This window comes from Clarias gariepinus, chromosome 24 (genome assembly GCF_024256425.1).
Source record: "Clarias gariepinus isolate MV-2021 ecotype Netherlands chromosome 24, CGAR_prim_01v2, whole genome shotgun sequence".
In the NCBI taxonomy this organism is placed as follows: Eukaryota; Metazoa; Chordata; class Actinopteri; order Siluriformes; family Clariidae; genus Clarias; species Clarias gariepinus.
In genome coordinates this window covers 18,971,628-18,982,435 of record NC_071123.1, presented here as the reverse complement: position 1 = coordinate 18,982,435, position 10,808 = coordinate 18,971,628, and the positions used below count along the sequence as shown (strand labels likewise).

Below are 10,808 nucleotides of genomic sequence, written 5' to 3'. Positions count from 1 at the left end.
TGTTTTTAATGTGGGCCATAAAAAAAAAATACTACTAATAAAAAAATAATAATAATAATAATAAAACCTTAATTGTTCAACATGGGCTGGGCAGGCCTGACTGCAATAAAATAAAAAACAACAGCACATAAGTCGTATTTTTGGTGCTGATATTAAAAAGTGTCAGGTATGTAAAAATTAACTGCATGTAAAAAAAAAAAAGTGAATAAATATACAATAAATACATAAATAATATCCCGGATAGCGCTCTTTACAATTAGTTGTCAGGGATTGATGCCGGTCACATCACTGGTTAATAACTACTTCATGTTTACAGTACAGGAAAGAAGTGTAAAAAGCCACATAAAAACAAGCAAATGAAAAATAAACTAAATAAAAATCATGGAAACCAGATAGGTTAGAAAGGCAAGACTTACTTCAAAAGTATTTCATTAAACTAGCATCACTCATCAATGCAATAAACTGTACAGTGTCTGATTTGCTTTAATGCTTTGTTTGCATTCCATACTCTCAAGATGTAATATTGTAGGTTCCTGTGGATGTGGGAGTGTGCATGTGTGTCCTGTGCTTAAGACCTGCATTCCATCAGGAATTCAAACTTGACTCAAATAAAAACTGTGATTTAGAAAAATGTATGTATTTTAACTAAAACCTTTGTAATTGAATGAAAGTATAATAATCCAAACAATGCTAGGCATTTCATATCATTTATCCATTAAAAAAAAGAAGAAAAAAAAAGTTGGTTCTTTTTTTTTTCTTTGAGTGTATGTTGCTCCATCCGCAATATCTTCTGTACATTTCACATTGTCTGGTCAGGAATTCGAGGAAAAAACACTGATCCCTGACTTTTCACTACTTAAAATCAGTCTTCTTCTTACATGTGTACAAGGAATTCTTCCAGACTTCAGAAGAGTGGCTTCATGCAGGAAGAGGGCATTTTGCCGATCTGATAAAGTCTGATAAAGTCCGCCCGTGGCTCCCTATCAGCCAATCAGCTGTCAGAATTCTCTCTTTGTCCATGTGGGCCTTCGGGTCTAGCAGAGAATGAATAAGGGAGAACAGAGGTATGACGAGAGAACAAATTCGTGAGAATTGCCTAAATATCACAAAGTTTGCCATTTATTGGGGTGGCAAAGCTGCTTAATGGTCAAAATAAAATCAAAAAAGTGATTATAACATTGGATGCTGCTTGTGTTACACAGTGTTTGTCAATTGGTACTGGCTAGCTACATGAGCATTTAGCAGCCACAAACACAATTAATCCCAAATCCTTTTGTAGAGTTGTGCAGCATTTGAGAAACATTTTTTTTTTAAAACCATAGATAAAAAAAAGAAAAATGCACTTGATGAGGTAGTCCTCTACCTCAGTCGAGTACTGTATATATCTGTGTGAAATTGGATTAAGGCTAGAAGGTTCCAGCCCTTTCTTCTGGTCAGAGAAAGGTTCACTGTGGTCAGCATTCAGAGGCTAAAGGAGAAGAAGAAACAGCAGAGTGCTCAGAGAAAAGTAAGGCAGAATGGACGATGCTAGGGAATGCCCGAATATCCTGGCTTGTCTGGGGAGCTTTGTCCCAATTTGAGTGCTACATGGTGGACGTCTGAGTTGGCTTGGATGATGACAAATCCAGCAAGGCTTGAACGGTGATGCCAACCTTCACCAAACCTCGTTCCTCCAGAATGTGATGAGGCAGACACAACTTGTCCTGCAGACGAAAATACATCAAGAAAATTAAAGCCCCTGATTTTAAACAATCCACTGATATTTTATTATAGTTCAATAAAATGATAAACTAAAAGTGCACAATTTTAGGTTTCATTTCAAGATGTAAACTGCTAAGGAATATTTTATTTGTGCCTTTATACCCCCCAAAAGGTGGCTGGCAAATAGCTGTGGAAATGTGCTGGACAATGCTTCCTCAGCCACGGTCTTATCCCATAGACCTGGATTGTGCTCGCCACTAATGAGTTTGTCTATTTAAGTTCTGGGATTTCAGCTATAAAAAACCTGCCCAGTCTGGAAGTCTCCACAATAAACAAGTGTATACAAGTGATGTACCAAACCAGTCCTGTGTACAACCTGCCTTGCTTCCAGACTCTGGTGAGGAGGTCTCTATCTACTGTTGCTGTCTTGCTACAGTTACATTTGGGCATTTGGTATACATGTACACTCTTATCCAGAGCGACTTGCAAAAGTCCTTCATTAGATAGATCTTTATACTAGGTACCAGTATACTACCTGTTACTAACCAAGTACCAGTCAAACACTATTGGGAAGGCATTTTTTTATATGTTAATTTATTTATATGTCTGCCAGCATGACTCACTAAAGATGCAAACTTGCTTTGCGATACCACTGTGGGAATCACTCTGTCTACCTGCCCCAATGCTGCATCACCTAATAATGCAGAGGATGTCACCCCACCTTTCTGCCCTGCCTCTGACATAGCAGGCCATTAAGGTTGCATGATTTTTGCTAAAACGTGAATTACAAATCTTGCACATGATTCCATTTTTTTCCGAACAAAGCACTGATTGCATTAAGTTCTAAAAGACAGACAGACAGACAGACAGATGGATAGATAGACAGAAAGATACAGTAGATAGATAGATAGATAGATAGATAGATAGATAGATAGATAGATAGATAGATAGATAGATCGATCGAAACTAATGATAAAAAATGTTTCCTTTTCCTGTTTTCCTTAAATCTGAGCATAAAACTGAGCTTTGTGCTCAGACTTTTATTGCCTCACAAAAACAATGGCACACTACTTTAGTTTCAGCAAGTACACAGACTAGTCTGTTTAGATCGTGTTACATGTCACGTGAGTGACGGAGGAATGTCATAAATGAGGACTCAAGGGTGAGAAAAGTGGATGGAGTTGTATGAATGACTCATTCACTAAACTCCATCCTGGATGGTGAATTAATGGTGTTTTGTTTTACAATGTGTGAGCGTAAGCCATGAGCATGACTCATACGGCATCTGGGACTGTGCGTACACATGAATGCAGCGTGATCCCAATGCAGGGAAACACTTGAGAGTGAATTGTCGTAATTTACAAACGGGAACGCATGTTTATATATGAAAAAAGGAATTAATCGTTCAGCTCAACCAGCCGCCCTGACACCCGGCTTTCTTGTGAATGTGCCGGTGCCACCCTGCCTCACCTAAAACGAAACGCTCAGCAGGGAAGCCCTGTCACCCTGCCCTCCTGTACCATTATTGTGCCTACCTTCTTGTTTGAGGGTGTGTTTATTTATCACCATGTTTCTTAAAGAATATCTACATCTCTGTATGCCAACTATGTATACCAATTATGTTATCACGTGCAAAACAAAAATGTACTGGTAAAATCGGGAACACCAAAAGGCCCCAAAGGCCACAGAAAATAATTACAGTGGGTGAGGCAAGAATTCGTTCCCTGCTGAGCCGTTCAAATTTACAACAGTTGACCAAATCAAGAACACCCTTCAGGTGGTAGGCGTGTTAAAATCAGCAATAACGAAAAGGACTTCTCCCAAGTAAAAATACAGACAGTATTCAAGAAAAAAAAGTCCCCGCAAACAGTAAACAGTTCTAGTGTAAAATTAAAAGTGTGTTTATGTTGGTGTCTGTCCAGACTCTGGTTAGAGAGAAACCTGATAGCTGTTGAGAAGAAATTGTTACACAGTCACGTGACCATGTGGGCACAGATGCTTCAGTACCCTATTCCAGATGGCAGGAGGGTAAAGAGATCATGTGAAGGGCTTTGTAAGGTGGTTTACAATGCAACGTTTCCAAGAAAACAAGACTCATTGCACAAATGAGTTGCCTGCTTAAGTGTCACGTTTCAGGCCTCACATGCCCATAATAGGTGCTTTTCACAGTGGATGGTCACTCTTGACTGGTCTTCAGCTATAAAGCCCCATATGCAGTGTCAATTGTGATGTGTTCCTCCCGTAACCATCTTTCGGCATTTCTGTGATTTTTGTGCCCTCAGTGCTTCTTTAAGGCTTGAACCAGATAAACAGTTCTATTGGCTTCTGCTTTTGTAATGTTTTTGCTTAGTATTATATATTTGTGGGGGCAGTGGTACCGTAGATTTTGGACTAAATGTTTAAATGGACAGCTGATCAAAAGATCCCAGGTTTGAGCCCCAATGCCGCTGGGCTGCCATTGTTGGACCCTTGAGTAAGGTTCTTAACCCCCCAGTGATGAGATACAATCAGGTCTAGTTGGCATCCCGACCCTGAATGGAACTGCCACAGAAATGACTGATAGATCTTTAGAGTGGGGAGCATCTGTCGCTAATGTGCCCAATTGCACGTAACCAGAACCTATTTCTACTATATATTTGAAGAACATCCCATACAGCAGAAAAGGGCAATCACGTTTCAGACTCATGTCACACTAAGCTGAATAGAAAAGTTGACCTACAACTTATCCTTTAGGGCTACCAACTAGATTTGAACTCGTCAGCAGTAACTTGTGAACAACAAGTGCATATTGGGTTCTAGTTTTTTCCTCTTCTGTTATTCTGTTAACCGAGAGCAGGAATCTGAGGATTCGTGGTATGTTTTAGTGAGTCTCTACCACAGATTCTTGTTCTGGACTAATAAAAAATAGTAACCGAAGTGAGACCCATTGTGATCTCTGAATTTCATTGATTATTTTATTTATTGTTGTCAGAGTGTGATGTGTATCGTCATGTTAGACTTTAAGGTTATCTTTAATGTTCAACCCTTATCTGTTTACAAATGTGTGGTGGTAAAAACAATGTTCTTTAACGTGTCTGGTGGCATTCTAAAAACAACAATGAGCAAGCAACGATGAGCGGGCCCAAGCACCCTGTGCCATTGCCACCTGGGGCACAACAGAAAGACAGTGAGCACGGTGGGCACATGAAGTTAAAGGGGATATCCCAATTACATTATTACATTATTTTGAAAAAAGGGGGGTTATGTTTAGACCTTTAGGGAGCCCCAAGATAAAAAAGGAAAAAAAGCATTAGATAAATATAGCCCTATTTGGACGGGACTAGTATTCCAAACGACGTTTAATTTAGAATTTTTTTCAGACGACGTCTGTCATTTCATGTATGCATTTAAACGGGACTAACATCTCCGTGTTTATTACGGAGATAGGAGTGTCTGTGTTTTGCATGTGGGCATTGCATAGGACCACATGTCCAGGATGAGTGGATTCTACGTCCATTATTGGTGCGCAAACTTGAATACCAGCGCGCTAGAGATAGTACGGTGGTTCACGTTGACCAAAACACAAACGAAAACCACAGACATGGCAATCACAGACATTCGCATTCGGACAGGATTAGATTTCTCAGAGGACCGCCGAGTTTGCTAAAGGGTAGGTAATTTGCTCTGGAATTTTTATTACAGAGGTCGTGTGAGAGAAAGACAGACATGGCAGATTCGGACGGGATTAAAATCACAAAGTACGTCAGTGAAACAGAAAGTTCTCTACCGACTCCCTGGAAAACTAGTCCCATCCGAGTAGGGCTTATGATGTCACTCAATGTGATGTCACTCATTATGATGTCCCACAGAAAGTTATTACCCACTGTTTGGCATAAGTTTAAGGCACTATTACAGCTGTGTTATTAAATGTGTACCGGGTTTCGCATGCATGTGTGCACGTGTGTATTGGCAATGCAATAAAATCTTGTGTGAGGGCGCCGAGCCACGCCCTGGGCCCAGACTCTCAGGCATTCTAATGGCAGCAGATTCCAACCTGTCTGACAATTTTTAGTTTTTGAGCATGTTAAGGCTCCTAAAATGCCCCAAATGTTGGAAAAAAGTAAAAAACTATTCTTAGGAAAATAAAAGGGCCCTTGGCACACTATGACGACATACGGCTGATGTCATAGTGCTTGGGCCCAAACAAACAAACTGTAATACAGCTGTTGATCATTTTTTTTTTCAAGATTTCAAGAATTTCCAAGACCTGTACTGAAAAAAAAAAGATTTGAGACATAACTTGGACTCTCATCTAAAACTTTTTTATTTCTATTTTATTATTTGTGGACATCTTAGTCGTACAGATAAAAATATCCTCTAACAACAGGTGATTGTTTGGTCTGATACAGTCTGCTGAATGACTCAGTATGTGAAAAGAAAATGAAATGGACCCCACCTACCCGCATGCCTTTTTTTTTGTGTAAAAACTTCACCACTGACAACACCATGATGATGATCAGTTTATCAGAACAGGAAGTTCTCTAAGTTGGTACAAACTGTAAATGTACAATAATTTCTGTAACTCCACTGTATAAACATTTTTTCTATGTAGATATGCAGCTTGTTTTCCATCTTCCATGCTGTAAGTGTAGCATCCTGTTTCAGTGTTTCACTGTCACTAGAATCATGACTCTAAAAGATGCACTTTAGATGATGATTCTCTTTCATTTTGACACTTGGTGGTGTAATTGCCAGATGTGTATGTAAATAAGGAGCATTAATGTTACAGACTTAACCTTAAAAAATACAAAACAAATACAAATACAAGGAATACAAATCAAAAGAGAAACAGTTAATCTTATGATGCAGTGGGTTTCCCCCTCTCAGAAACATGCCAGTAGATGGACTGGCCAAGATAACTCCTTCCTGGGTTTAAATAAGTGTGTCAGTGTGTGTGTATGCATATTACCATTAGACCTCACATATAGTGTTAGCATAGGCTCTCAACTCAGCAGTGCCCTGATTAGGATAAAGGACTCTTTGAAAGTAAGTGCAAGTGAGAAGGTTAAATATGAATGCTTACCTGTGGCACTCCAAGCTTCTTACAAGCATCTAGGAAATTCTCAACGTTCCTCCGGCACTTTGCCATGCTCAACTTTGGCTGTGGAGAGACATCCATATGCAGTTAACCCATCTAACAATGCAATTATTTATATAAATAAAAGTGAGGTTTTTGTCTATACATTGGTCAGAACGCATTTCAATGATATCTTTACGTACATTTTTAAACATTGGAGGAACAGAAACCAGTCTCTGAAAAATTTAAGTCTGTATGTCTGTATATCCATGTCTGTATATCTTCACAGAATTTAATGACACTTTGCCTGTCCTTCGGTATTCGCCTGAAGGTAACTCTGCACCATAAATGAAATCATAACATTAAGTAGAAGGACAGTTATGAGCAGTTATGTGCCAGATTACGTCACAGCAGTCAGCCCTTTTCTTTAAAGACGACTATAGCGCTTTTGCCCTTGTGGTGGGCAATTATCTTTTCCATATCAGTGTCACTCAACAGAGCCAATGACCATGATAGATTGCAGGAAATACACTGATTATGCAGAAGACACCGAAATGACTGGAATACCCCTACAAAGCCCCCAAATTCTCACAAAACAGAAACGAACGCACAACACAGCATGGATTACTCCAAAAAAAGGCAAGTACACTATGAAAATATAAACTTCAAAGATGTAGGAACAGATCAATGTGTGTTTATTCTTCTTGCAGGAAGTTTATAACCAGTTTGTTGCAGACCTTCTTATACGCTTAAATCAAAATGTTAAATAAAAGTGCTTTATGAACAGTCATGAGCAGGATGTAATAAACTACATTTAACAAGAAGTGTATTTGGCTGTTGATGATGAACAAACTACGACTTAGCATAAAACAAGGTGTAGGAAACTCAACCTTACTTAATTTAATTTCTTTGTATTAATAAGTTAGACAGAGAGTTTCTTCCGTACAGAAAGACAGACAGACATGCCCGTGGCCCTTTACCTGAAATAATAATAGTTTTAACCTTTTAACTATTTCTAAAAACTCTGTAACCGTCAATGACGGCTTCTAACACAAGTGTATATACTTTATACAAACTCAAGTGTTCAAATGTTTGCATACTCAAAGAAATTGTTATACATTGCTATTTATTTTGGAAATATGACTAATAATGCAAAAGATCTTTTTCTTATTTAAGAATCGTGGTCACATCAAGAGTAGTAGTTGGACTTCTTTTTAAAACCTAATGATAACTGAGATCACCCAAACAATCCTGATCAAAAGTTTACACATCCTTGAATGTTAGGCCACATTATAAAACACAGGTTGACACACACAGGTTTAATTGGCTATTATAGGCTATTATAGGGACTATTATATGTGACTCAATGAAATTGTATCAGTGTCTGTGCATAAATAGTCAGTGAGTTCCTCAGCTCATGATGTGACGCAATGATTTGACTGGATACTGCACCATAGGGAAGACGAAAGAACTGCCAATGGACCTGCATAATAGGGTAAATAGCAGGAAATGTACATGAAAAGATCTCTCAACACTTGAAAATGGCAGTGAGTACTGTTCACAGTCTGATAAGGATTAGGAAAATAAGAGGTGCTGTTGATACTAAGCCATGGTCACGTACATCCACTCACAAAAGTAAATACACCCTCTAATTTCAGCAGACATTTTATTACTTGTTCTGAAAGAACAATACCATAGAAATGAAACTTGAATATATTAGAGTAGTCAATGTGCGGCTTGTATAACAGTACAGATTTACTGTTCTCTGAAAATAACTTAACATACAGCAATACACTGGCACAAAAGTGAATACACACTAATTGATAAAAGCTGTACATCTTTAACCATGCAAATTCATATGTCCTATTTATCATGTTCATTGTCATTCATGGGTTTGTCAAGGGCCTAGTGTGTCTCCAGACCTGAACCCTATTCAGCACCTGTAGGGTCCTCAAGCGAAAGGTGGTGAAGCAGCGTGTGTCTAACATCTGTCCAGCAGCTTCGTGATATCATTATGGAGGAGTAAAAGAGAATCCCAGCAACAATATCTGCAGCTCTGGTGAATTCCAGGCCCAGGAGGATTAAGGCCGTGCTAGATAACAATGGCGCTCACATTAAATATTGACACTTTGGAGACAGTTTTGACATGTTCACTTAGGGTCTTGCCAGTTATTTAGACAATATGGAAAAGTCTTTATTGTTGGAGGCGGTAAATCTGTACTGCTATACAAGCTGCACACTGACTACTCTAAAGTATACCCAAATGATTTCTGTATAGTATGGTCTTTTAAAGTCATCTAATAAAATAGTTGCTGAAATGTGTGGGCTTTACCCACTTTTGTGAGATTCTGTAGACCAAGAAAGATTTCACCCACTACTGCGAAAAGAATTGTTCGAGAAAAAAATAAAATAAAACATACTTTGAGAGAAATACAGGCTGCTCCGGAAAAAAAGTGGTGGTGGTGTTTCAAGGAGACACAATAAGGAAGTACTTGAACATAAATGATCTGCATGGTGAGTTGCCAGGAGAAAGCCGTTACTGCGCCCATGCGACAAAAGTGCACGCTTGTAGTACACCAGACAGCACCTAGACATGTCTCGCTGCTTCTGGAGCAGAGTCATTTGAAGTGATGAGACCAAAATTTAACTTTATGTTTGGAGAGTAAAAGAACACCATCATCCCCACTGTAAAGCATGATGGTGGATCTCTAATGCTTTGGAAATGTGTGCACAGGGAAGTTAGTCAGAATTGATGAAAAGATAAATGCAGCATGTTATCAGAAAATACTGGCAGGCAATTTGCATTCTATAGCATGAAAGCTGCGCATGAGACACTCTTGGATGTTTTAACATGAAAATGATCCAAAGCACAAGGCTGAGTTGACCCTCCAATAGCTACAGCAGAAAAGGCTGAAGGTTCTCCTGACCTCAATAGCAATAAACCATATTGTGGATATCTCAAATGTGCAGTTCATATAAGCCAACCAAAAAAATTAACTGGATGCATTTTGCCAAAAATAATGGGCAGCTATTTGACCTGAGAGCATTTAGGACCTCATGCACAATTATTATAAGACTGCATGCCTTATAATAATAAGCATGCCTAGTAATAAGAACTAAAGATATGCAAAGTTAATAAGTTATGCCTTATATACGAACTTAAGTCCTGTAAGAAATAATATTCATTTCTCACTCATGACCCTGGTATGAGAATTAATATGAAAAATTAAATTAATTAGGGAAAACGAAGATGTCTCAAATTGGGGACACAAAATGCAGTTCCGAGCATTTTAATTTATTTGTTTTTAAGTGTGGGCATCTGCAGACAACATTTCAGTGGTACTGCCACATAGCTCTTTGCCAAGATTTCTGTTTGCCAAGCATTTATTTGTACTCTGTAAGAATTAATGAAGCATGTGACATTACTTCAGGGTTTACATGTCCTTCGTAAAGGTTACATCCACTATATTTCCATGATAAATGAAGTGCATAAAGAAAACAATTTGTTTTAGATGAAAGATACTCATTAATGAGGGTAACAAACTGATCATTAAGGACGTGTTAAAACCTAAGAACTTTATATGATTTAACCCACTGTTATTATTACAATAGAAAGTGAGCCTTATGAATACTATATATACACTCCATCAGCTCAGGGCCAATTTCTCTTTAAATCGATGACATGATCTGTAATGGTCCTTCCCAGATATACAAGTACATTACTACTGTAGCTAGGAGTAAGGTATGTGATTTTGGTACTATACTCAGCAAAAAAAGAAACGTCCCTTTTTCAGGACTGTGTATTTCAATAATAATGTTGTAAAAATTCAAATAACTTAACAGATCTTCATTGTAAAGGGTTTAAACAATGTTTTCCATGCATGTTCAATTAACCATAATCAATTAATTAACATGCACCTGTGGAATGGTCGTTAAGACCTTAACAGCTTACAGAAAGTAGGCATTTAAGGTCACAGTTCTAAAAACGCAGCACCCTAAAGAGACTTGTCTACCGACTGTGAAAAACACCCAAAGAAAGAGTCTTTTATCA

At 38.3% G+C, this 10,808-nt stretch overlaps 1 protein-coding gene across 4 annotated transcripts in view; it reads right to left on the bottom strand.

Moving 5' to 3' along the window:
- Window positions 1-540: 540 nt before the first annotated feature.
- lrch2 (leucine-rich repeats and calponin homology (CH) domain containing 2) overlaps window positions 541-10,808 on the bottom strand; it is a 78,212-nt gene continuing 67,944 nt past the window's right edge. For all 4 annotated transcript variants that reach the window (XM_053485144.1, XM_053485146.1, XM_053485145.1 and 1 more), the window contains 2 exons: window positions 6,764-6,841; window positions 541-1,703 (listed from right to left, as the gene is read on the bottom strand). In XM_053485144.1, the coding sequence (XP_053341119.1) occupies window positions 1,584-1,703; window positions 6,764-6,841 (198 nt within the window). In that variant the 3' untranslated portion in view covers window positions 541-1,583. The remainder of the gene's footprint in view (window positions 1,704-6,763; window positions 6,842-10,808) is intronic.